The sequence below is a fragment of the Podarcis bocagei genome (assembly GCF_964188305.1).
Source record: "Podarcis bocagei genome assembly, chromosome: 3".
NCBI classification, from domain to species: Eukaryota; Metazoa; Chordata; class Lepidosauria; order Squamata; family Lacertidae; genus Podarcis; species Podarcis bocagei.
This window is the reverse complement of record NC_138127.1, coordinates 60,882,684-60,909,728: the sequence shown is the minus strand read 5'-3', so window position 1 is coordinate 60,909,728 and position 27,045 is coordinate 60,882,684. Positions and strand designations below refer to the sequence as shown.

Here is a 27,045-nt window from a genome sequence, read left to right as displayed (position 1 = left end):
GAAATTGTATTCAGTATGCAATAGTATTGTCTGATGTGAAATAGTATTGTGGTTTTTTACCTTAATTGGCAGCTGTCATCCAACAGGATTTGATGTCTGAAAATTGTTAAAGTTTAATATTTGACAACAGGGGAAATGCTGCAATTCAGTGATTCAGCATCAGGTCCCAAATTCAGTCCCTGGAACCTCCAGATAGAACTGGGCATGTCCCCAGTCTGAAACCCAGTCAGTTTAGACAAAAGTGAGCTAGATGGACCAAAAGTCTGACTAAAGCAGCTTCCTATGTTTCTAAATTCTGACAGTAGTTGATAGCCTATGGATTACTGCATTTGCTATTTGAGCCTAGCAATTTATATATACACACAGAGGGAATATGTGAACAATAATGCATTCAAATGTTGAATTCAAAATTCAGATGTAGAAATCGTTAATTTCAAATTTCCTTTCTGCTGTAGCGTAAAATTTTGAGAAAGAGGAGAGCGTCATGTGGACATGGCAAATGATGAATGCTCTGAGGATAGTCTATATGAAAGGGAGAAACTTTGTGAACTCACATCCTCGTTTATTATGAGCATAGGGCATATTAAGCAGTTTCCAGAGGCACAGGTGAAACTTATCCTTTGTCAAAGACACATAGACACATTGTAACTGTATAAGCAATGTTGTAACCAGCACTGGGACCTTAGGGTAATGTGACAACAATTTTCTTTATAATCAAGTGGTGTACCAATTTTATGAAATAAACAAATAATAACAGCTCTTTGAGCTGGTGTATCATTTGATAGGTAAATTCTATTGCGTTAACTTGTCCCTGATTTATCCCATTTGAGCCAGCATATGCTAAAACAATGAAGGTGTGAATTCAGAACCCTAAGGACTGTGGCCCTTGGAGGCTATGTCCCAGGAGGACATTCGATCAGCTGGTGCAGCCTGCACCTTTCTGTAATTTATCCCCCTCGGTTATATGATGCTCCATTTGTATTTTGTCCAAAGAGAGTGAATGCCTCAGCAAAACCTACCAGCTTCTCTTCAGTGTCCCTTTTGGCATTCTGAACAGGCATTGCACAGAAAGATTGTTCTTGCAATTCTGCTGCTTGGAAGAGCATGCTAGAGCCCCTACTTAGGATGAAAGCTACTCATGAGTGGCTGCTCCAGCCTGATGATTCTTTTGAGCTGCTTTTTATGGGAATGTGCATATTGCAAGTGCCCAAAGATCAGCACAGGAACAAAGAGGGACAAACAAAAATGAAATCAAATGAAAGACAACAATGGGTCAATTTCCTTTGATGCACCACAGAAGACTGCTAGGAGATTTCTGCTGGAAGGAATTGCATGGTTCATAGGTAAATGATGTTACCAGCACTGTTCATCTTTACAAGAATCATTGGTACATTTTTATCCTTGTTCATCCAAAGCTCATTTGATTTCAGTTGGCTTAATTCTGAACTCTAAAGGCTCAATCTAAAGCAATTAGGTCAGTTAATTTGACAACTAAATCCTTGAGGAACAACAGAAAAATGCTTGAATTTAGGAAAGTAGTTAAAGGCAAAAATATGCTCCCCAAAAGGGTATTGTTTCCTAAACTAAATGGGTTATATTAATGAAGCCACTGAAAGAACATCAGCAAATTGCAACATCAAAAATTTAAAAACCCAGAAAAGAATATGCAGATGAGGAGAATTTAAGGTGAAGTCTCTCTTAGATTGTATAATTGCAAAAGAACCTGGTCTCAATTTGGATGTATTTTATTATTATTTGATAGCTTCTATTTGCCAGTGAACTAAGGGACGCGGATGGCGCTGTGGGTTAAACTACAGAGCCTAGGGCTTGCCGATCAGAAGGTCGGTGGTTCGAATCCCCGCAATGGGGTGAGCTCCCGTTGTTCGGTCCCTGCTCCTGCCAACCTAGCAGTTTGAAAGCACGTCAAAGTGCAAGTAGATAAATAGGTACCGCTTCGGCGGGAAGGTAAACGGCATTTCCTTGCCCACATGACCCGGAAGCTGTACGCCGGCTCCCTCGGCCAGTAAAGCGAGATGAGCACCACAACCCCAGAGTCAGCCATGACTGGACCTAATGGTCAGGGGTCCCTTTACCTTTACCTTATTTGCCAGGGCAAGAATTTGGACTGTAATATTTCCATTATAACAGGTGTCTTCTTGTATGTTTAGGCATAAAGAGGGATGCTGTGCTTCCTTTCTTCAGTGACAAACCATCTATATCCAATTTGCCCCATATTATGTTGGTATGTGTGTCCATCTCTCTCCCAGTGCTGCTGCCTTCTCGGTCTGAAGCTGGCTACCTCTAAGGGCCAAAGCAGCAGAGATGTTAAATTTGCCACTTCCAGCTCTTGGATTCACAAGCTATTGCCTGCATGGGCTGTTTTCCTTTTTAAAAAAACCCATATGTGCAGTTCCTGAGTTTAGTGGATGCTTTCTGAAAAGGACACACCAAGTATCCAAAAGGCTCCATAGGTAGTGGGGTAAAGACGTCTTAGATGCCTGCCTCTTCTCATCACTCTCTCTTGGCGAGCGTGGTAATCATGGGTGCAGTGAGTTGGGTTTCTATGGCAAGGCAGTTGCAATTTTGTACGTGCAATTTGTACAAAAAGCTTGGGTGGAATGTGAGTTGTCTGGGAAGTTAGAATGAAGAAACCAGGGGACAGGAATGGGTGCAGATGTTCTGTGATGGTTTTCTAGTAGTTAGGCTGTCCAGGGATGTCTATGTTGTACTAGGACAACTTTAAGCTTAAATGAATAATATATATTTAAATGGTGGATTATTATAAATGGCAGAATGAAGTCATGAAATGCTTTTAACAAGCTTCTGTCCTTATTCAACCTTACTGAGAGATGAATGTCTGCCCTTAGCTATGCTATGTTTTCTACTAAGGAGAAGGAAAATGAGGATCAGACTGTATTAAAATGTGTGTGCATTTCTTGCCATTGGTGAAATAACTCTTCCTCTCCAAAAGTATAATTTCATCAATAATACAGAAAAGAAGAGCTTCTTTAGCATTGCTCTAGGAACAGATTAATTAGTAATGTTATGTTAGAGAAATCTTGAATTATTACCTATTAGTAACATAATTCTTAAAACAGCTACTGTAGATATTCACAACCTATTGATACTGTAGATATTCACAGTAGCTATTTTACTAGCTGTAAGGCACCAAAGATTTCAAAACTGGGACTCTTACTGGCTAGGCTTCCAAACCTTGGGTGATAGTAAAAAAAATTACTCAGAGTAAACCAACTGACATTAATGGCTGTAACGTGGTCATGTGCATCAGGTGGCACAATGGCTCAGTGTGTCTGGCTGTTAACCAGAAAGTTGGTGGTTCAAGCCCACCCAGGGATGGCTGTGGGTAGGATTCCTGCATTGCAGGGGTTGGACTAGATGACCCTTGGAATCCCTTCCACCTCTATGATTCTTTGACTTCTATGTTCATTAATTTCAATGGGTCTAACTCTTGAGTAAACTTTAGTTGAACACCACCCAGAACTTCATGCACCTCTCGAGGCAGCATCTCTGCTAAAGAGCTTGCAGGCTGAATTTTTTTACCCAAATGTCTAGACAGCATTATGTGCCCCACCAGCTGACTTATACCTTGTCACATGGCCAGGGGAGCCAGCATAGTTCTGCCTGTCCTTATTAAGTCTTATGTTCTGGGCCTGCTCTTCAAACTGAACCTATATACTGTTGTTGTCATCCATCTTCCTCGCGAGACGATGGAGTACAGCTCTGTGGATGAAGTCAAACCACTGTGTAACAGCACTGAAGTGAGTTTCCCTTGGATGCAAGCCTGGGCAGTGTATATGGAGGTCCTGGGCTGCCCACATAACAATAACAATAACAATAACAATAACAATAACAATAACAATAACAATAACAATAACAATAACAATAACAATAATTTACTGGTATTTATTTATACCCCACCCATCTGGCTGGGTTTCCCCAGCCACTCTGAGCGGCTTCCTGCAAAATATCAAAATACAATAATTCATCAAATATTAAAAGCTTCCCTAAACAGGGCTGCCTTCAGATGTCTTCTAAAAGTCAGATAGTTGTTTATTTCTTTGACATCTGATGGGAGGGTGTTCCATAGGGCGGGCCCCACGACCGAGAAGGCCCTCTGCCTGGTTCCCTGTAATTTCGCTTCTCGCAGTGAGGGAACTGCCAGAAGGCCCTCGGCGCTGGACCTCAGTGCTGAACGATGGGGGGTGGAGACACTCCTTCAGGTATACTGGACTGAGGCCATTTAGGGCTTTAAAGGTCAGCACCAACACTTTGAATTGTGTCCGGAAATGTACTGGGAGCCAATGTAGACACCCCCCCCCCTCGGCCTTGATGGTGTGGTCCAAAGGTGTATACATATTACTGTTTATTCCAGCTCTAGGAGCTATCACTGCTGGTGTTTGAAGTACATTCCATATCTATCCTTTTCAGACCATTTGAATTTCAGCACTTCCTTCAGCTTCTATAATTGGGACTCTTAATGTTTGTACCCATACTTAGCTTTCTAGTAATAGTTTTGTATTGGTGTCCAAACAGCCATCTGTCACACAGATTCCCTCTGCTGTATTACAAAATCCTCAAATGCATCACTTCTAACATGTCTCCATCCTGGCTGAGTTTTGATGGCACTCCACCTAGTGCGGATTTCTGTGCTGGCCACACCCTATTCCAAACATTGCTCTCCACTCATTGGCTCTACTCGTATGTCACCAGATGCTTTCCTGCCCATGTGTTGCCTCATGCATTGTGCTCTGCTGGCTCTGCTTCAAAGGTTAAACTACAAAATTTCAGCCACAGAATTCTTGCAGGAATAGAAATCCTGTCTGGTGGAATCTAGACACATATCAAAACCACTCTGAAAATGCTTTTTTTGAAAAAGGGTTTTTTAAAAAATACATTGAATTTTCCATAAGGCTCACCACGCCATCTAGTGTCACATTGTATATTGCACTTAAAACACACTTAAAACGTTTTATTTGCAGCTGTATAGCTGAGTCCACTGTAGATGGCAAGCTTAACTGGAATGTCACCTACAGGTATTTACATTAAATCCCTAAACTCTTTTGTAGTGAGAATTTTGTCAATAGACATATGATACACATTTGACGCAGCACCTTTTACCTTGGGGCAGAAAGAATGCTCCACTATATCACCATGTGGGAAGTTAGAGGGCATATGTGGCCTGTGGGTTACACAAATCTGATTTATACCAATCGAAATGCCAGCCTAGTTAATATCAACCAAGGTGACATTTTCCCTTCAGCCAATCAGTAAAAGCAAGGGTTTCAGAGATAAAGTGCTGCAACAGTTATGAGCAGAAGTAAAATAAAAGTTAATAACACAAGAACATTAGTCTTTAGTAGAAGAATGTATGGTTCAATTATAGAGATGCAGGTTCTAGGTGAATAAAGGTAAAGGGACCCCTGACCATTAGGTCCATTCGTGGCCGACTCTGGGGTTGTGGCGCTCATCTCACTTTATTGGCCGAGGGAGCCGGCGTACAGCTTCCGGATCATGTGGCCAGCACGACTAAGCTGCTTCTGCCAAACCAGAGCAGCGCACGGAAACGGTGTTTACCTTCCTGCCGGAGCGGTACCTATTTATCTACTTGCACTTTGACGTGCTTTTGAAATGCTAGGTTGGCAGGAGCAGGGACTGAGCAATGGGAGCTCACCCCGTCGTGGGGATTCGAACCGCCGACCTTCTGATCGGCAAGCCCTAGGCTCTGTGGTTTAACCCACAGCGCCACCCACGTCCCCTAGGTGAATAGTGAGTGCCGAATGCACACCAATGCCCAATTGCATTATTCTGTGTTCAGGCTATGGATAACCATTCTGCTTCCAAATAAAGAAAATAAAAGAAAATAAAATAAAAGAAAAGAAAGCCAAGAGATGAGTTGAGAGGTGGGATCTTGAACAAACTGGATGTTCAGTGAAGTAATCAGATGGTGACTTTGCCAAAGATTCACTGTTCACCGCTTTCCCAGATATGGATATTCCTTATGGTTAAAAACAAACAAACACAAAGCAGTGTTAATTGGTCATAAAACTGCAATCCTCGGGATTGTTGCTCCAGAAATGTTCCCCTGAGTGTTAAGTGCCAAGAGAGCTGCAACTGCAATGCCAGTTGCGATATGTGTGGATTTTGCTGCTTGTCACACGGGTGAGGGCAGAGTTGCACTAATCGGTGCTTAGTTTCTGTTTCAGTGCCGCCAGTCCCACTCCTGCAGCTGGAGAAGTGCTGCACTCGAAACAACAGTGTGACCCTCGCCTGGAGGATGCCACCTTTTAGCCATAACCCAGTGGAGGGTTACATCTTGGAACTCGATGACGGAGACGGTGGCCAATTCCGAGTGAGACCTTCGTTCCTCGTTGATTTATGTTTGGCATCCTTAAACAACTGCTTGTATTGCCTACTGGCGTTTCGTATCAAATTGAAAATCTTTTCAATCCAGTCTTAACCAGTCCCTGAAGAGGACCATTCCCTTCCCCATGACAGAAGAATAAGGTCACATCCACATCATATATTAAAAGGACAATTTCCCCCCCCCAAATAATTTTTTATTATTTTCTTCATATGATCTTTCCCCAACAATTCTTATTATCACAATATAATCCCTTTGACTTCACCGAGCCTTGACTTCCCTCCCTCCCCGTAGCTGGTATATACATCACAATCTTATTGCATATATTATTCTCATATCCCTACTATTACATTGAAGGTATTATTCCAGTCCTGCTAGTGTCTTTAAGCTTTTATGGTTCTCCTTTAAATATTCAATGAATTTACTCCAATTGTTATAGTATCTCTGGTCCTCTTGGGTCCGGATTTTCCCTGTCAATTTGGCAAGTTCCACAAAATCTGTCATCTTCACCTGCCACTCCTGGATGGTTGGTAAATCTTGTGTTTTCCATTTTTGGGCCAGTAGAGTTCTTGTGGTGGTTGTGACATACATAAACAAATTCTGATCTTTTATTTTAATCTCTCTTCCCACTAGACCTAGCAAAAATGCTTCTGGTCTTTTGGGAAAAGTGTACTTGAATATCTTTTCAAGTTCATTGTAGATTGATTCCCTTGTCACAAGTCCACCACATATGAAAACAGTCCCCGTCTACTTCTTTACATTTCCAACATTTTCTGTCTCTCTTTCTATACATTTTAGCCAATTTTGGCTATATTAAAAGGACAATTATACCACTTTAATGGTCACAGCTTCCTCCAAACAATCCTGGGACCCCCTGACAGAGCATCCTTAACAAACTATAGAGCAGAGGGTGATGATATGAATCATGTTTTTCAGTGCTGGCTTGCTGTTTGTGGAATGTCTTGCCAGGGTGTGATCATTCTCTGTTTTTAGGCACCAGTCAGATAGCCAATCCAGATAATGATGGGGTCCACGAAACCAAAAAAAAGATTCCCTTCCCTAATCTAAGGGGATGGGGCTTAGGGAGAGAGGGAGATTGGACTGGCAAGTGGTGCAAGCAGGGGCAAGCCCCCTAGTACTGCAAATTCTCCTTGCATGGTCACAACATTGCTGAAATTAATTGTTTTGCAACAAGAAATTACATGCGGTTTACTTGGAAGGGTCTTATTAGGAAAGATCCCAGGTTAAGAAGAATTTGGTGAACTCAGTTGCTGCCTTTCTCCTTGTCTAGGAAGTGTATGTTGGTAAGGAGACCCTATGCACTATTGATGGCCTTCATTTCAACAGTACATACAATGCAAGAGTCAAAGCCTTTAATTCATCAGGAGTGGGCCCTTATAGCAAGACTGTTGTTTTACAGACTTCTGATGGTGAGTAACTTTAAAGATATGTAAAGTTACTTCTAAAGATTTCTCTTTGTCTAAAATCTATGGAAGCTTTGAGATTCTGGTAGTTTTCGGAACAACTGTTTCCAACTCAGTTATAGAGTCCACATGAACTGCTGGGCCTTGCTGTGTATGAATAGAAGCTGTTGGTGTGCTGTGTGGGTCAACAGCACGCAATTAGGTGACAGGAAACTTGGTTACAGTGAAACCTAATTAAGATTGGTCTTGCTCAGCCTCCATAAGCATCACTGCATTTATGTAGGTGCTTTCACACTTTGTACTTTGCTCTAACATGGACTGAGAATGTCCCACAATTTGATAGACCTATTAATGTTAGTTGGCAAGGAAAAAATAGGTATAAAAGGAGAATTCCCTGGATACCCAGTACTCTTTGGTGAAAGAACCCCAGCAGGGATTTAAAATCACAAAATATGCAGCAAAGTAAAGCATAGAAATATAGGCTGTTAGACCTTTAAAATATATCGTCGTGAGTTCTAAAACTCCCCTCTTCCAAAGTTCCGCACTTCCCCAGCATAGAAGAAGATCACATGTTTGATAAGTTTACTTATAAACTCTCCAAAGGTCAAATTCATCTGCTTTTCAATACAGCATTCAGAAAACACAGGCAGTGAAACTTGGCCAAGTTACAGTAGGAACACAATAATGCAGTCAGAGCTTGGAGCAACCAGCTCACCCCTCTTTACACGTTTTTCTGGTAGAATGAAATACAACAGTAGGCTCTCCGCCCAAGGAGAGGTAGAGTGACCGAGCAAAGCCTGGCAGGGCAGATTACTCTATAGCATTAACCCCTTCATGTGCTAATTAGATTTAAGTGTATCGTGTATATTAGGTTGGTTATCCCACAGTTAATGCTTTGAATATGTCCAGGGCCAGACCAAAATATTGACTGAACTAAATCTCAGTAAATCTTTGAACTTTTTAACCATCATTAAACAACAGAAAAAGCATCAAATTCAAAAAGCATTGAATTAGAGCTGGAAAGGAAAAATCAGGAACAGTGTAGATTCTTCTTTTCATCATTTTGTTCGTTTTCAAGATGCAGCTTGTTCAAGCAGGACGTACAGATGAATATTTTTGTTCAGTTTCATAGTGTGTTGCTGATTCTTCTTTTGTAAAGTCATATGACACCATGCAATTGATAGGTAGCAGCCCCACCCACCTGTCAAAGTGGCCCACTCAGGGTTAGTGAGAAAAGGAGTATTGTGTGGCACACACATAGTTTGTAGAAAATATTGTGTGGGGTTTTTAATAATAAATAAATAAATAAATAAATAAATAAATAAATAAATAAATATCATTTTTCATTGTGGGAAATCAGTTAATTTCACTACCTTATTAACTAATGCTTTAAACTCTTAATGTTTAACACCATTTGAAACAGGGTGAGGGGAAAAGTGGTCCTGTGAAACTAGAAAGATGATGAAGTTTATGGAACTGAAAACTGTACATAGACCCTTGAACTATTGGCACCTAAAAGCTAGAAGCTACTTCTGTAGAAAATGGAGATGTCCATTGCTTTTACAGCCCCCTTTCCCTAATTATATATCAATGATGAATTCCAGAGCTTAATTACATTTTCTCTCTGTGGAAATAATTTCCTAGCAATGTCTTATAAAATATGGATGTTAATTCAGGCTTCGGTTCTCTGTAATTACACTTGCTATCCATATGGGCAACCAAAGAAATTAATATTGATTAATGATACTTAACTGTCATGAATCACAAAACACATGTTAATCTCATCCTCTCTTCATATTCATTTTTTTTTTTATAAAATTTTTATTGGTTTTACAACATTTTTGAGAAAAACAGACAAACATTAAAAATGACAAACATACACGTATAGTTTCAAACATATTTTCATAAACTTCCTTTCTAGGACTTCCCCATACCCCCCCTCTCTGCATCCCAATGTCCATAATTCAACTAGCAACTCCCAGTTATTACTTTCCAATCTCTATCATCTTAGTCCTCTCTTACACTCTGACCTTATGTCCCTGTACCCCTTTGTTTCTGGAAACTACGACATTTTAACATTCATTAAGTTTATAGTAGTCCTTAAGATAGCTTTTAAATTTTCTCCATTCTTCTTCTACCGTCTCTTTTCGTTGGTCACGGATTCTGCCTGTCATCTCGGCCAATGTCATGTAGTCCATCACTTTCATCTGCCATTCTTCCAAAGTGGGTAGGTCCTGTGTCTTCCAATACTTTGCGATAAGTATTCTTGCTGCTGTTGTGGCATACATGAAAAAAGCTCTATCTTTCTTTGTCACCAATTGGCCGACAATGCCCAAGAGGAAGGCCTCTGGTTTTTTAGAAAAGGTACATTTAAGCACCTTTTTCATTTCATTATAGATCATTTCCCAGAAGGCCTTAATCTTCGGGCATGTCCACCAAAGGTGATAAAAAGTACCTTCAGTCTCTTTACACTTCCAACATTTGTTATCGGGCAAATGATAGATTTTTGCCAGCTTGACTGGGGTCATGTACCACCTGTATACCATTTTCATAATGTTTTCCTTTAAGGCATTACATGCCGTAAATTTTATACCGGTGTTCCATAACCATTCCCAGTCAGCTGACATAATGTTATGTCCAACATCCTGAGCCCACTTAATCATAGCCGATTTAACTGTTTCATCCTGTGTGTTCCATTTCAACAACAAGTTGTACATTCTAGATAAATTCTTAGTATTGGGTTCTAACAATTCGGTTTCTAATTTTGATTTTTCCACCTGGAAGCCGACTTTCCTGTCCTGTTTAAAAAATTCCATTATTTGACGATATTGGAACCAATTTTCCACTTTATGCTTCAATTTCTCCTGACTTTGTAATTTGAACTTATCTCCATCCTGTTCTAAAATTTCCCAATACTTCGGCCATCCGACCTCCATATTGAGTTTTTTCACTGCATTAGCCTCCACTGGTGACACCCATCTAGGGGTTTTGTTTTCCAATAGATCTTTATATCTTATCCAAACATTAAACAATGCTTTTCTGACAATGTGATTTTTGAAGACACTGTTAACTTTATCATACCAAAGATATGCATGCCAACCAAAAGCGTTATTGAAACCTTCCAGATCCAAGATGTCTGTATTCTCGAGGAGCATCCATTCTTTGAGCCAGCAAAAAGCTGCTGCCTCATAATACAATTTTAGGTCCGGCAGGGCAAAGCCCCCTCTTTCTTTAGCATCTGTCAATATTTTAAATTTAATTCGGGGCTTTTTGCCCTGCCAGACAAATTTCGAAATATCTTTGTGCCACCTCTTAAAACATTCCATCTTATCAATAATCTGCAAGGTCTGAAACAAAAATAGCATTCTAGGCAATACATTCATTTTAATTACTGCAATTCGGCCTAGCATTGACAGTTTCAAATTTGACCATATTTCTAAATCTTTTTTAATTTCTGACCAACATTTTTCATAATTGTCCTTATACAAATTCTGATTCTTGGATGTTAGATAAACCCCTAGATATTTGACCTTCTTGACCACAGTCAAACCTGTTTCCTCTTGAAATTTCTCCTTTTCCATATCTGTTAGGTTTTTCCCTAAAACTTTGGTTTTTAGCTTGTTCAACTTAAATCCAGCTACCTGGCCAAACTGTTGTATTATTTCTAATACCTTTTTCGTGCTAGTGTTTGGCTCTTGCAAAGTCAATACTAAGTCATCTGCGAACGCTCTTAACTTGTAATGTTTAGCTCCGACCTGCACACCTTTAACCTGCTGGTCATTTCTTATCATATTCAGCAACACCTCCAGAACTGAAATAAAGAGTAATGGGGAAATCGGGCACCCCTGTCGTGTTCCTTTTTCTATCTTAAGTTCCTCAGTCACAACATTATTTACAATCAGTTTGGCTTTTTGTTCAGAGTATATTGCAGCCATACCATTCTCAAAACCCCGGCCTACCCCCATCCTATGAAGGTTCTTCTTCATAAAACTCCAAGAAATATTGTCGAAGGCTTTCTCCGCGTCCACAAAGATCAATACTGCTTTAGTGTTTATATTCACCTCTAGCTTTTCCAGAATGTCTATAACATTCCTTACATTGTCTGCCAGGTGTCTTTTAGGGAGAAAGCCTGCTTGGTCCTTATGAATCATCTCCATCAAAACTCTTTTGAGTCTTTTTGCCAAAATGTCTGCAAAAATTTTGTAATCCACATTGAGCAATGATATTGGGCGGTAGTTCTTGAGTTGGGTCTTTTCAGTCTCTGACTTTGGTATGAGTGAAATATATGCCTCTTTCCACGATTCAGGTGCCCTTTTTCCTTCAAGAATCTCATTACAAACTTCTCTTAATGGTTGAATCAACCATTCCTTCAGCGATTTGTAGTATCTAGAAGTCAGTCCATCTGGTCCCGGAGATTTACCCAGTTGCATATTCTGAATGGCAGCCTCTATCTCTTGTTCTGAGATTCTCTGGTTCAGGTCCATCTTACTTTGCTGAGAGATGTTTTGTAATCCATATCTTCCAAGGAATTTGTCTATATCTTCTTCATTTTGCGGGCCTTGAGTGTAGAGTTTTTTGAAATAACTTAAAAAGCAATTTCTGATTTCATTGGGTTTAGATATGTTCTTTCCCTCCACCTCTAGGCTTGTAACTGTATTTAGTTTCTGCCTTTTCTTCAATTGCCATGCCAAAAGTTTACCACATTTATTTGCTGATTCAAAAGTTTTTTGCTTCATTTGCTTTATCTTCCATTCAATCTCTTGGTTCATCAATTCCATATATTGAGTTTGATATAACTTGATCTCTCTTAAAATGTCCTGAGACTTTGGTTTTGTTCTTAATTTCCTCTCTCCTTCTTTTATCATTTCCAAGATCTTCTCTTTTTTCTCATTTTGTTTTTTCCTCTTTATTGAATTTTGTTGAATCAAAAATCCTCTCATAACCGCTTTACTTGCATCCCAGATCACTCTTTTCTCCACGTCGGTCCTCATCCTCTCTTCATATTCATGTTGCCAAACTATGTCAGGAAAAACCATTTGTTCCCAAGAATCTCTTTTCTTTTTTAAAAAAGTCTTCAGATGATCATAATTTGTAATCAACCTGGCCACTGATAGAGCAAAATATGCAAGCCTGAGCGAAGGGATAAGTTGCAGCTAAATTCCCAAGATGAACAATTTTGGATTGTGAGAAGATGAAGATTTGCCTATTTGTTATTTATGTACCTCAACCGGGATGTTCAGTGTCGTACAACAAAGCTAGTTGCTAAGGCTAGAATTAGACATTCTAGCAGATGTGTAGCTGCTGCCAGAAACAGAAGCCTTAACTCTTAATTCTTTCTGGTAGTGATATAGAATGAAGCTACCACATTGTGAATTTCTGTGGCTTCACAAGAACCGGCCAATGAAATCAGAGTAAGAACAGGGAAATCTGCAGCACAATGATGTCATGCAATATTTCACAATGATGTCATGTAATGCCACACATTTTCATCACTAGATTTGCTCCCGGTGGGGGGGGAAGGTGGGATATAAATGCAATAAATTAATAAATATAAGAAACCATTTTGTTGTACATATTATCATGCATATTACCATACATTGGCAGTTGATGTGTAATAAAAATTCTCCTTATCACTTGACGAAGGTGATAAAAGAGACCAACTTATGTTGAGGTATATAGTTGAATAGATTGGTTGTCTGTATGGGCTTCAGCATAACATCCTTAGCTCTCAGTTACTGAAATCAATGGAAATTAAATGTGATTTATTTATTTACTGCAGGGATAGGGATCCTCAAGCCTAGGAGCCAAAGGTGCCTCCTGGACTTGTCTACCTGGCCTTTGCGACTCTCCCAAAGACACCCCCAGCCACAGCCCCTCTCCCCTCCCCTGCTTTGCACCCCCTCCAAATAATAAATTACTATTACTATTACTCCTTTTTGCCTGGCAGCAAAATGTCATTGGATTTTGATCCTGCTTCTTGCTTGCCTGGATAGAGGATAGAGAGAGGTCTGTGTAAGAACTAGACTCCAGTGCAAAAGTGCACTTTGTCATACCGTCCAACGTGCCACAGAGGAAAAATTGGAACACACGACTTTGGGGGCTGCAGTCCCCCAAAACACATGTCTTTGGGGGGGCCCACTCTCAACGGGAGCCAGGTGACTTGTGCGAGAACCCAGCTTCCCAGAATGGGTGTCTTTTGGGGCTGCACTCTCGTGGGAGTCAAACGGGACAACCCAGGATAGAGTCAGAAGCTGGGATGGTTTCTGTAATACCAGGATGTCCCGCTTAAAGTGGGACAGTTGAGGCGTATGCTCTGTTGCTTTGCCCTCTTTTGCCATTGACTCAAACTACCAGTGGCATGTGGCCCTGGAAGGTTTCCCAGAAGGAAAAGAGTTGCTTGGACTTAGTACATTTGTATCCTACCTGTCTTCCATCATGGAACTCAGGGTAGCCAGGCCACAATCTCTCTTCTTCACCTGCTAATCCAGTGCTACTTTTCCAAGATAGGGTGTAACAAACCAGTGCCTTTTGTGGCATCCTTCTAATCCGTCTGCACTTTCTTTCTCAATAGTGGCCTGGTTTACATTTGATCCCTCTTCAGCCCATCGGGACATAGTCCTTTCAAACGACAACCAGACTGCTACTTGCAGTAGCTATGATGACCGCGTCATCCTGGGCACAGCAGCTTTCTCAAAGGGAATCCACTATTGGGAACTGCATGTAGACCGTTACGATAACCATCCAGATCCAGCCTTTGGAATTGCTAGAATCAACGTCGTCAAGGACATGATGCTAGGAAAGGATGACAAGGCATGGGCTATGTACGTTGACAACAACCGCAGCTGGTTCATGCACTGCAATTCTCACACCAATCGGTAAGCATCCAAAGACATTTTCTCATGTGCATGTGGAACTTTCCCCCCTGAGGAAGTCACTTCTCAAGAGAGAGGGCTTTTGGGAACCCTTCCAGCATTTCAATTCTAGACATTGCAAACTTTCCCCATAAATCAGAAGCTTATTGCTGTGTAGTTCTGCTGACATTTGTTGACATTATAACTTCATTATTTTTTATGGCATCTATGGACCAAGCTAGATGCAATATGAGCAGCCACTTAATTTAAACCTGGGCCTGCTTCAATCACATATAAATCAGCGAATGGAGAGGAGAGTGACAATAAGGACACCCAAGTGGCGTGTACTAAACTTCCCCACCAAAATATTACCTCAAGACAGTCTCTACTCCAATCATTTTTCTCTTCAACCAAGTTCTAATTTTGGAAGTGTGGATGGGGCAGAAATCTGATTCATTTCCCACTTAAACACAAACTTGCCTAATTCACAGTTTCTGAAAAAATACATGAACTGAAACACAGTCATCCTTTGAAATCTGCACTTCTCTAGATTTTCCAATGCAGTTCTCCAGCAAAATAATGTACTCAAAAATGCATATACCAGGGTAAAATGTATGTATAAATGTGCATAATAGTGAAAATTGCATTATACATTTGGAATACTGAATATATTTCTGGTCACTTCACCTCACCTCACCACAAAAAAGATCCAGTGGAACCTCAGCTCCCAAACCCCTTGGGAGCCAAAAATTCCTGCTCCCAAATGAACATTTTTTTTGGAAGCCGAACATCCGATGTGGCTTCTGTGGCTTCCAATTGGCCGCAAGAAGCTCCTGCAGCCAATCAGAAGCCTCACCTTGGTTCCTGAACCGTTTTGGGAGTCGAACGGACTCCTGGAATGGATTAAGTTTGGGAACCAAGGTTCCACTGTATTGTAAAGTTGGAAAAGGTTCAAAAGATGGCTATCCAGTTGATCAATGGGATGGAGCAACTCCCCTATGAGGAAAGGGCACATGGTGAAGCAACCTGGTGATGATTTCCTCAGAATCTGAACTGCTACGTAGACTGAGCCAACCCATATTTAGAGGCGTTGTGTAAGTTGGCTGCTAATTTCTGTGCCAGTGGAAAAACTGTGCTCCATCTTAGTTCTGGAAACTTTCAGATATTTGAAGATCATTATAAAGGCTATATATTATCCTCTTTACAATAAATGTTGGTTTGCATGTTATACCTAAGCAGGGAAAGCAGGTGGGCAAGTGAGGCCTTGTGTGTGTGGCAGAAACATGTCTGTTGGCCTCCCCACCTCATACGCCTGACTCCCTTATGTTGGAGATGATATTTGCATAAAAGTGCATAGGCTATGTACACACAATTTGTATCCTTGGCAAACTGAGGGTATGAACTATAAATTCAGAGCCTGCACATGTTGGCATGGATGCACATAACCACTCCCTGATTAGAGTGGTTGCCCAGTGCATGGAGACTGAGCATGGCAAGGGGGTGTGGTCAGCGTCTGTGTTCCTGAACATGCGTACACCACACGCACATCCATGTGTGGAATGACTATCTGCACAGAGGTCAAGGTACAATTTTGCTTGTGCTGCTATAAAGAGTCAAAGAAAGGCTCTCAGTGGTGGTAAAATCTGCAGCGAGGTTCAGGCATTGTTTCTTTGTTTATTTATTAAAATGGTCAGTTGCTTTATCTTGCCCAGGGCAACCCAAAGTGACCTACAGCCAAACAAATAGTCAATAAACCCCACATAGAGTAGAGACGTTAAAACCAAGAAGACTGAGAAATCCATTAAAAACATCCCTCCCACAGCTGGATCAGCGATGGCATTGCTAGATCCTGCTAAAGGAGAAGCTTCTCAGTGCAGTGTCTGAATTAGTGCTTCACAAATTTAAACGCTTCCTGTGGCATTCTTCTCAATAAGGTTTTTTGTAATCTTTCCTGCTGCATGCTGGGATTTTATCCATCTTTGCTATGCCCATTTTAAAATGTGGAGAAAATAATGTGACACCTAAGATTTGAATGGAGAAACTGTGAATCACTTAACATTGTCTTAGAACATAACGAAAAATTGATGTAAAGGGAGAAAATAAGGATAGCCCTGCTAAACAACAGCAGCAGCAGCAGCAGCAGCAGCTCATATTTACCATTTATATGTGACACTTTCAAGTATTCTACGCCCATCACATAGATTATCTAGTTGCAGTCCTTACTACAACCCTGTAAGGTTAGTGCTATCAGCCCCCTATACTGCAGATGATAGTACTTAAGACTGCGGGAAATTGGTTTTTCTAAGGCCATCTAGTGAATTTATGGCAGAGCTGAGAATCAAGCCAGGGTCTCCTAGACTTGTAGTTCACTTTCCTGAGCACTATGCTACACCAGTAGCCTGATAAAGACTTGACTTTGATTTCACCAAACCCAAGCTCTTGTCCAGCTTCTCTGCCCACAGTACCCACACAAAAAATAATCAATAAAGCTTGCTTGGGGATCCTTACCATTCTATCAAATCCTGTCTATTATTCATTTCCTTGTTGTTGAGCCAAGCAGCTTAGCTATGATTAACTCCAGCCTTTCCCCCCTCTACTAGCCCTGGAATGCTGATTCTATATTTCAGGAATGGAATTCCACTAGATCCAGAACTTTAGCATATGTTTAACGTGTGAGGTGGAAATGAAATGCCATCCTGGTCCCTTCTTTCATGAGCCCAAGACTTATGATCCACAGCTCAGAAACAGATAGATTAATTGCATTTATTTTAGACAACCTGCATATTGCATATTACACTGGCATAGCAGGGTCACAAATACTGGAGAGAAAGTAGGATGAATGGCTTGAAGGGTTTCTTATCAGTTTGCAACCCATTTATAGGATGGAAAAATAGGCTTGAGATCTGCTCAAAAGTTCCTAAAGACAACGAGCATGTTTCCATTTCTTTTCTCAGAATAATTTTAAACCTGCCAAGAGTAATGTTTCCCCCCCCCAAAAAAAAACACATCAAAGGCTCAGATATCTGCCCCTTTAAAACCCTGATTAGATTTAAAGAGGAAATAATGTTAATCTCTACTAAATTTAGAACACTGTGCTGCTTTCAGGCCATGTTGTGTTGCGACAAAATGGCAGCACTCACTCATTGCCCTAGAAACCTACTTTATTAATGTATTCTCAGGCATACTGGATTATAGGCACACAATCTATTTTATGAAATATCACCAAAGCTTAATAAAAAGCTATTCTGTGGAGGACACAGAAGGGAAATACTTTTTCAGATTATTATTCATTTTAAAATTATATTATATTATATTATTATATTATATTATATTATATTATATTATATTATATTATATTATTATAAATATACAAATTGAGTGCTATTGCCTTTACTCAAGATAAATTACAGAATATCACAAAACAGTGATCAGACAGAAGCAACTAAATACATTAATGTCAAGACCATAATTTTTGCTTCTAGCAGCCATGGGATGCTCTTAGCACCCCCCCCCCTTATTTGCTTACGATCTTTCAGTCCGACAGTTTCACCCAATCTAGACAGCTGAGTGGTTTGTCCTACCTTTGCCAGCCACTACTTTATGGTGGGAGTATTTGGTATTAATCAGTTTCTGTTATTTACAGTTTTTACTGCAATTAATAAATCTATTACCAAAGGATTCTGAGCTGTCAGTACAATGTCATACATACGGTAAATACAAATGTCAAAATTGTAGGATATGTTATAATTTTTTATCTTGTTTACTTCCTTAACAAGGCTCTGTCCAATTTTGGGTGAACCCGCCCCCCTTCCAGTAGACCTCCCTGTCCTATCCCATGTTGTTGAGGGAGGGTCTAGACTCTCACAAGTTGCTTGTCCACAGCATCAGGTGGCAAGAGGGGGCAGAAAACTACCCCCTGCAAACTTTACTAAATAAACTTAAGATCAAAACCATTGTCACTTAATTGAAAAAAATTGAAACCACTGAAGATCAAAATGTATTTGACATGTGTGCTCATTAAAATTAATGTTTCACCATTCATCACATCGGTGAACTTTATCACCTGATATTTCAACCAAAGAATATTACTACAATGATATTTCGCAAAAGAACCACACACTGATTAATGCACAAATGTTACCGTAATTATAGTAGTTTACAATACTTGTTTCACAATCGCTCTTAATCCTGATGTAATTATTACTTCACATTCCCTCTTATGCTAATGGAAAGTAGTCTTAAAATCCTCCCTTGTGATCATAGTAATTTACCATAAACATTGCACAATCCCCTAAGACTTAGTGTTATGAATAAGGGCTTGGAGACAGAGAAGCATGGCTGGAGTCCTATTTATTCAATGGTACTTTCCCCTCCCCCCACCTCTCCTAATTTCTTTATTCAAGGAAGACAATAATAAAAAATGTCAAACAAAGGTGCATCCTTGCAGGACTTCAGTACTACACAATAGTTTCATTTAAATTGATCTAGTGACATAATAAAGGTAAAGGGACCCCTGACCATTAGGTCCAGTCGCGGACGACTCTGGGGTTGCAGCGCTCATCTTGCTTTATTGGCCAAGGGAGCTGACATACAGCTTCCGGGTCATGAGGCCAGCATGACTAAGCCGCTTCAGGCGAACCAGAGCAGTGCACAGAAACGCCGTTTACCTTCCTGCCACAGTGGTACCTATTTATCTACTTGCACTTTGACGTGCTTTCGAACTGCTAGGTTGGCAGGAGCAGGGACCGAACAACGGGAGCTCACCCCGTCGTGGGGATTCGAACCGCTGACCTTCTGATCAGCAAATCCTAGGCTTTGTGGTTTAACCCACAGCACCACCCGCATCCCTTAGTGACATACTACTCACCCTTTAACTATGCCTTTCCAACCCATTGTTTACTTAGTTTACTTAGTGGTCCTCTCCTCTTTTTATAATGATGTTATGCATAACTGTTCCAACAGTAGTCAAACTTGTTTAAATATGTGTGTTGTTTTCTTCACTCTCCTGTATCCATTGAAGAGTGAAAAGCCATACCTCAGTAGTAGAGCATCTGCTTTACATGCAGAAGATCCTGCGTTAATTCCCCAGCATCTACAGCAGGCATGACCAAAGTTAGCCCTCCAGATGTTTTGGGAGTACAATTCCCATCATCCCTGACCTCTGGTCCCATTAGCTAGGGATGATGGGAGTTTTAGTCCCAAAACATCTGGAGGGCCAAGTTTGGCCATGCCTGATCTACAGGTAGGACTGGCAGAGATTCCCTGTCTGAAATCTTGGAGAGCTGCTGCCAGTCAGAGTAGACAATACTGACATGGATGGACCAATAGTTTGGATAATAATAATAAAATAATAATAATAATTTATTTATACCCTGCCCATCTGGCTGAGTTTCCCTAGCCACTCTGGGCAGCTCACAACGGAATATTAGAAACACAATAAAACTTCAAACATTAAAAACTTCCCTAAATAGGGCTGCCTTCAGATGTCTTTTAAAAGTCAGATAGTTTTTTATTTCCTTGACATCTGATAGGAGAGCGTTCCACAGGGTGGGCGCCACTACCAAGAAGGCCCTCTGCCTGGTTCCCTGGAACCTCACTTCTCACAGTGAGGGAACCACCAGAAGGCCCTCGGAGCTGGACCTCAGTGTCTGGGCTGAACAATGGGGGTGGATACGCTCCTTCAGGTATACTGGGTCAAGACCGTTTAGGGCTTTGAAGCTCAGCACCAACACTTTGAATTGAAATTTAAGATTATATTTCGATGTCCCTATGTATTCTGCTAAAGAAGGAGGCTGATATAGCTTCTTTTCAAAGCTGGTTAATAACAATTATTCCCCCTGCAGAATACATGTTTTTACATTCAACTTCCATTGATGTTGAATTTAAGCAAATACTATGTCACTCATGACATTTTTCATATGAGTTAGAAATTGTTAGTCAACTTCACAGAGAACCAGAAGAGTTTTGTTTTCCCTTTTGGCTGTAGATTTGCTTGAAACTGATGCTAAGATTATGCCTTGCATGTCAGGATGTAATTCTGTTGCAAAACTCCAGTGACATTAACAAAGCATAAGTGTGTGTGGTCAATGCACATATTCAGGAAATTTCTGGCTCAGTGGTTCTATACGCCATAGTGTTGGGCTAGCCTACCTTCCCTGAGGAAAAACACATTACCGTAATGTCAAATCAGTCTTGCATGTAGTAGTTGGCTGAATCCATAAGCATAGTTTGATCCTGCCGTTTAAGCAGCTGTTCCTGTCACCTTATCAAGAGTTATTAGTAACAAACACAGATTTACTAGGAGCTAGTCTCATAGCCTTTGAGTTCCTATTTCATTTAAGCAACATATTTTCATGATGGCCAGGTCGGTTGGAAACATATGCATGTAGTTCTTCCCTGTTTACTTTCAATCAAAAACTAATAATAATAACATTAAGCACAACAGAAACAACACAAATACCTCTGCGTATTAGTTTAATATAATACAAAATTGGAATGATCTTATTTTAGAAGGGAACAGGGCCTTGGTTCATTTTTAAGAATTCTGAGGAAGGCAGATGTGCCACAGGTACAACTTCTTCTAGCAGGATTGAGCAAAGAGCAGATGTTGATTGTCACAGCTTGAGGGCTGTTCTAAGGAATGGTGCCCTGTGGTTGCCCTAAAATTGACCTTTTCTGTTTCTGTAGCCTTGCCACTTACATACATTTTCATACAAATTTGAAAGCATACATATGACTTAGTTGCGTAGAATTTTCTTTTCACAAAACGTTATACTTTTTACCCCCTTGATACAGATAATGTTGATCATGGAAACATGTATCAACTTTAATTAGAAATCCTGGCATTTGAAATTAGTTTCTTGCATTGCATTTAAATAAGGGGTTGAAATTGAAGCACCAACAGTGTTTTACAAACCACCAGGGCCGGGTCTTTACCCGGGGGTCCAAAGGGTGCGGGGCAGCCGGGCGCCGAATTCTGGGGGGCACCAAATGTATACCTACTGTATACTGGTCCCTCTCAATCGGCGGCAGTGAAAAGCAAGGGAGCGAAAGTCCCCACCCCCCTCCTCCGTCACGTCAAATATTCTCAACGAGTCAGGAAACAAAAGCATTTTTTTCTGCTGCGTCGTTGTTATACAGTGAGCGATTCCCCCCCCAAAAGCTAAACAACTTTGAGTTCGCCCCCCCTAAAAGAAGGTCAACAACTTTGGCTTCCCCCCTCCCCAAAAAAGCTCAATAAAAATTAATTTGGGGGCAGCTAAACTAAATTTGGGGGCGCTGGGTGGATCTTTACACCCCGGTGGCACATATGCTAAAGATGGCCCTGCAAACTTCAAACCCAAATAGCGTTACGTGGGGTCATATCCAACACTGCAAATCAAGATTTGTAAAATTGTAGTTCAGCAGTTTCAAATTTAGGAAATTTGGTAAGTGTGGGCCAATATTTCTTTCAGGTTCAACTCTACAAAATAGTAATGATTATTTCATTCTTTTCCTGTGATTTCATAAGAGATTCCTGCATTAAGTACAATACATCAAGGTAATGTAGCTAACATAGGCATTTTTGTCTCTGATCCTTAGAACAGAAGGGGGTGTTTCAAAAGGTGCAACTGTGGGAGTTCTTCTCGACCTCAACAAGCACACCCTGACCTTTTACATAAATGGGCAACAGCAGGGACCTCCAGCATTTGAAAATGTGGAGGGTGTCTTCATGCCTGCATTAAGCCTCAACCGAAACGTGCAGGTAAACTTAATTTTCCCACAGATTTATTTATTTGCTTTGGTATCCCACCTTTCCTCAGAGGAGCTCCTAGTAGCATACATAGTTCGTCCCCTCCTCATTTTATCCCTATAACAATTCTTTGAGGTGGGTTAGGCCAAGAGATGGTGACTGGCCCACCGTCACCCAGTCAGCTTCATGGCTGGGTGGAGATTTGAGTCCTGGTCTCCCAAGTTCTGCTCTCACTCCACACCATGTACATTTCAGGTACATTGCCAATCTTTCTGTATAAGCTGGAGCCATTTCAAACTCTGGTCATTTTTCTGTAGGGATCCAATTGCTTACTGACACATTCAATTGCAAATAGACAAACTTACGGTAGGTTGTACAATTAAAGCAGATTTGATCCTTTTCTTCAACAAACCTGCCCCTTTCATATAACTTCCCCACAAACTTTGTGCAAACAAATCAGGATGAAAGCTATAAAACAAAACAAAACCAGGTTGTCTGGGAGTAACCAGAATCAAAATCAGAGAATGGGTGGTACAATTTCCTTTATCCAAATAGCCCAGTCAAGTAGTACAGTATTATTTGTTGGTGGACTGGCACAAACTGCATGAAAGTCAGAAGTTTTGGATGAAGAAAATCTAACTAGTTAAAGGAAACACAGTCGTGTGCTGGTTCTCGAATGCCTTGGTATGTGTACATTTTGGCTCCCAAACGCCGAAAACACAGAAGTGAGTGTTCCATTTTTTAAACGTTCTTGGAAGCCAAACGTCCGATGCGGCTTCCACGGCTTCCGATTGAATGCAGGAAGCTCCTGCAGCAAATTGGAAGCCGTGCCTTGGTTTTTGAACAGTTCCGGGAGTCAAACAGACTCCCGGAATGGATTAAGTTTGACAACCAAGGTACCACTGTAGATAAAGGTCTACCAGACACTCTTTATATATCCTGTATAAATTCCCCCTTAACTGAGGCTGCTTTAGACTAACTTCTGACCCACACAGCATTTTCAGGCCTGAGGCTAAGGAGCTTCTCTAGTCTGGCAAGGTTATGGAGTTTCTCCACACAATGCATGGAGACTCCATAGCTAACTAAGGCTGTGAAAGTATTCCACAAAATGTTTCTACTTAGCAATTGCCTGGAACAGCAGTAGTCAGAGTGGTGCTCTTCACATATAACAGGCTAACAACTGCCATCTTCCCTGACCATCGATTGTGCTGTCTGGAGCTGATGGGATTTGGGAGTCCAACCATTATGTTGGCTCCCCTTGTCTACTTGTGAGGGGGAGGGAGGGAGTTCTAATTTGTCAAAAGGGCAACTTCAAGTGCTCAGAACTGTCTTTTTAAACTGATGAGAAGCCCTTCCACGTTGACTAGTTCCTATGCTATCAAACTCATGGTATAGTTGAAGGTTTCCTGCTTCATCTTCAAGTTTCAGTTCTAAGTCTTCTTTCGTTTTTTTCTCCTCGCAGGTGACTCTGCACACAGGACTCGAGGTACCTCAGACTGTCAGACCACCAAAGCTGCCGAGCAACTGAGCTCCTCTTACGTAAATCTGAGCTGGATTTTATAACCTTTCTAAATAGATTTTGGCATAAATATATACGAAGCATTCGTCATTTAGATCAAAATCAGAATTGGTTATTAGACTTAAGTAACCTAACGCTGTTTTTTGTCTACATGCATTTCAAAATGTTACAGCCTTCTGAGAGTGCTTGCATCACCAAATTTCCTGTGCATTAGCAGTGTGTGAAACCTGATTGGTCTGCCCATCTAAAGTCAATCACATAAGTGGATTTTTTTAATATCAAAAAATGCCTCATTTTCCTTTTCATCCATTTTTCCTTTAGCCACTCAAGTGGCACATGCCAGAGAAAGTGAAAAGTACTTTATCACCATTGATTAGACTGGGATTAAATTCATTGTTGTTATTGCTTTCCATTCCGGTCTCTGAATGTGGATGATAACAGTCCAAATACTGTAGGTACTGTTTGGATATCAAGGACCCAGTCCCACTGGTGGGATTTGGACTAAGTAACCTCTGAGGCATCCTCCAGATTTGGGCATGATGAAACAGGAATGAAATTGTTTGTGATCCCACTGAGGTCAGTAGCATAATTCTCAGTGATTCCACTGTGAGCAAGGACTTACCATTTTTAAAGCAATATATGCTGCAGGCCTCAAACTGATTGCTGCAGAATAATGCTACCAGACCTCTGCACTGGTGTAGCTGCTTGCAGCACTTGACTGAAGCTCATGCAGCACTAATGTAACTTCATGATTTGTGACTTTGTGGTTGAGAATATAATCAAATGATTTGCAAACAGAGCAGATCTCTGGAAGAGATTCACTCATTAAAACACAGATAAGAACATGTGGGGCAACAAAGCAGAGATCCCATATCTACTCAGTAAAATAATAATAAATCTTTAACATCTTTATGTGATTTTAGATCCTCTTCTTTTGCCTATGTCCCCCACTCCACCTTTCTAGTCAATATTCTATTATTCAACAGGACTTAATTAACAAAACCACTAAACCATATACCATTCATATCCTCCTTCTTCCAGTCTAGCAAAATGGACTTTGCTTAACTTATCACTCATACATATTCTTCCACAAGTATTTGTTGGATTGCAGTTAAGCCCTTTTTGAAGTTGTTTCATGGCTATCTGAGATGCCAGCTGAGTCAATCTCTCAGCACGTAGCAACAACTTCGTTTTTAGGGCCAAACTAGATGTGACATTAACTGTGTCTGTGCATTTAGCACACTTAAAAAATAATAAAATGAGCTGATGTGGTGCTATTCATTGGCAGCCAGGGTGGGTGAGTTGCTCCCAGCTCAAAGAGCAGCTTCAAAGGAATGATTTTAGGAAGGATGCATCTCTCCACCCTGCTTCTGTGATCCTAGTAGTTACCTATCCCTGATGTACTTTAAATGCAAATATGTATTTAGTATGAGGTCTAGTGGCCAGGTTTAGACAATTTTTCTTGGCTTCATAAACCATGGTCAAAGTGGACTACTCCTTCTTTCTTTACCCCTCCTCTCCTTATGCCAGCTTCAGCACTTAATTATTGGTTTGACATTAAGCCAGAGTTCCCCATTACTGTACGTCTGAACCAGGGAAATCTGGGTTAATCACAATTAATTAACTAGGATACTAAACCTGGTTAGTTAATGAGATGAAGGCTGGATCTAGACACATCAAAAAACTGTTTCTGGAAAATGTGTTGTAAAGCTCATAATGGGAAATCACATTGCCAAAGAATCGAACTCTACAGCACCACATTTATAATGCTTTTTTTTCCTTTTTCCTTTTTTTTTTTTACTTATGTAGCTGAGTCCTAAGTCACAGTTACTCTGATCAGACATAATAGAGGACTCTGGTTAAATACCAAGCCAGGAACTAAGTACTGAAGGCAGATTTCAAGAGGTGGAGGAAGGAGCACTCAGTCCTTGTTCCATGTTTCATGTATGCAAGGAAATATTGTTCAAATCCTGCCATAGGGTAGCAAATGTTCTAGTCTGTGATGAGATGGTTAGTATTATCAACATCATGCAGCCATTACTTTAGTCTGGATGAAGATGAGGCCTTGCTCAATCAAGTTCTTACATAACTTCACCATATGTTCTTTCAGAGTATTATTTTACCAATTATTTACCTTTCTAATGATGCTATCACTCCTTGTACATTTAGATGTGCATCTAGGCTAATACACATGCTCTCCTCCTGTTAAAAAGCAACACATGCCAACAGAAGTCCCAGGTGATGCAGGTGTTGTTGCAGGAGTTGGGGAGGAATGCTGAAATGGTCTTCCACAGAAAGAGCCAGGTAAAACTCTAGTATAGAACAGGGGTGGGGAAACTGTAACTTTCTAAATGCTGTTGGACTCCAACTCCCATTAGCCTTAGCTACTATCGCCAATGGTCAGGGATGATGGGAGATGTAGTTGAGCAATATATGATGAACTACCCCTTCCCCACCTCTTACCTAAAACCATCTCCCTGATATGCTAGTTTTATATGCATGGGGAATATGTTTTGCCAGGAAGCAGAAAAGACACCCAGTCCCTGACCGGCAGTCTGAAATTAAGGACACCAGAAATGGATATATCACAAGAACATTCTGCTCATCTGCTATAACACTGATATAATTATGTGCCCTTAGTTAATACAGTTGTACCTTGGAAATCGAACAGCTCAGTTCCCGAATGTTTTGGCTGCCCAATGTTGCAAACCTGTTCTGCTTTGTGAACTAATTTTGGAAGTTGAATGTCCGACAGGGCTTCCACAGCTTCCGAGAAGTCCAGAAGTTTTCGAATGTTTTGGAAGTCGAAAGGACTTCTGGAATGGATTCCATTCGACTTCCAAGGTACGACTGTATAAGAATTTTATACATTCCAAATCCAGCTTTCTGCCTTGAATAACACCTCAGATATGGGACATACTGATATGTAGCATGTGGTTTATTTGTTTTTTGGTTTTTTTAAAGAAAACCTTGGCTAGTTCAGATGTTAAATTGGGCCAGGAGTCATCCCAGCATCTGCATCTGCAGTATGTGAGTCCATGGGTATAATAATTAGCAAAACACATTATCTCCAGCATACATTTCTGAACATCAGAGATAATGGGAGTTGCCTATGACATTCTAGCTCATACATTGCA

At 40.7% G+C, this 27,045-nt stretch overlaps 1 protein-coding gene across 4 annotated transcripts in view; it reads left to right on the top strand.

Moving 5' to 3' along the window:
- TRIM67 (tripartite motif containing 67) overlaps positions 1–25,660 on the top strand; it is a 39,712-nt gene extending 14,052 nt beyond the window's left edge. For 2 of the 4 annotated variants that reach the window (XM_081188219.1, XM_081188218.1), the window contains exons 6-10: positions 6,213–6,370; positions 7,674–7,812; positions 14,378–14,681; positions 22,239–22,401; positions 23,852–25,660. In XM_081188219.1, the coding sequence (XP_081044345.1) occupies positions 6,213–6,370; positions 7,674–7,812; positions 14,378–14,681; positions 22,239–22,401; positions 23,852–23,917 (830 nt within the window). In that variant the 3' untranslated portion in view covers positions 23,918–25,660. The remainder of the gene's footprint in view (positions 1–6,212; positions 6,371–7,673; positions 7,813–14,377; positions 14,682–22,238; positions 22,402–23,851) is intronic. The other 2 variants (XM_081188221.1, XM_081188220.1) reach the window with 1 other exon arrangement.
- The last annotated feature ends 1,385 nt before the right edge of the window (positions 25,661–27,045 follow it).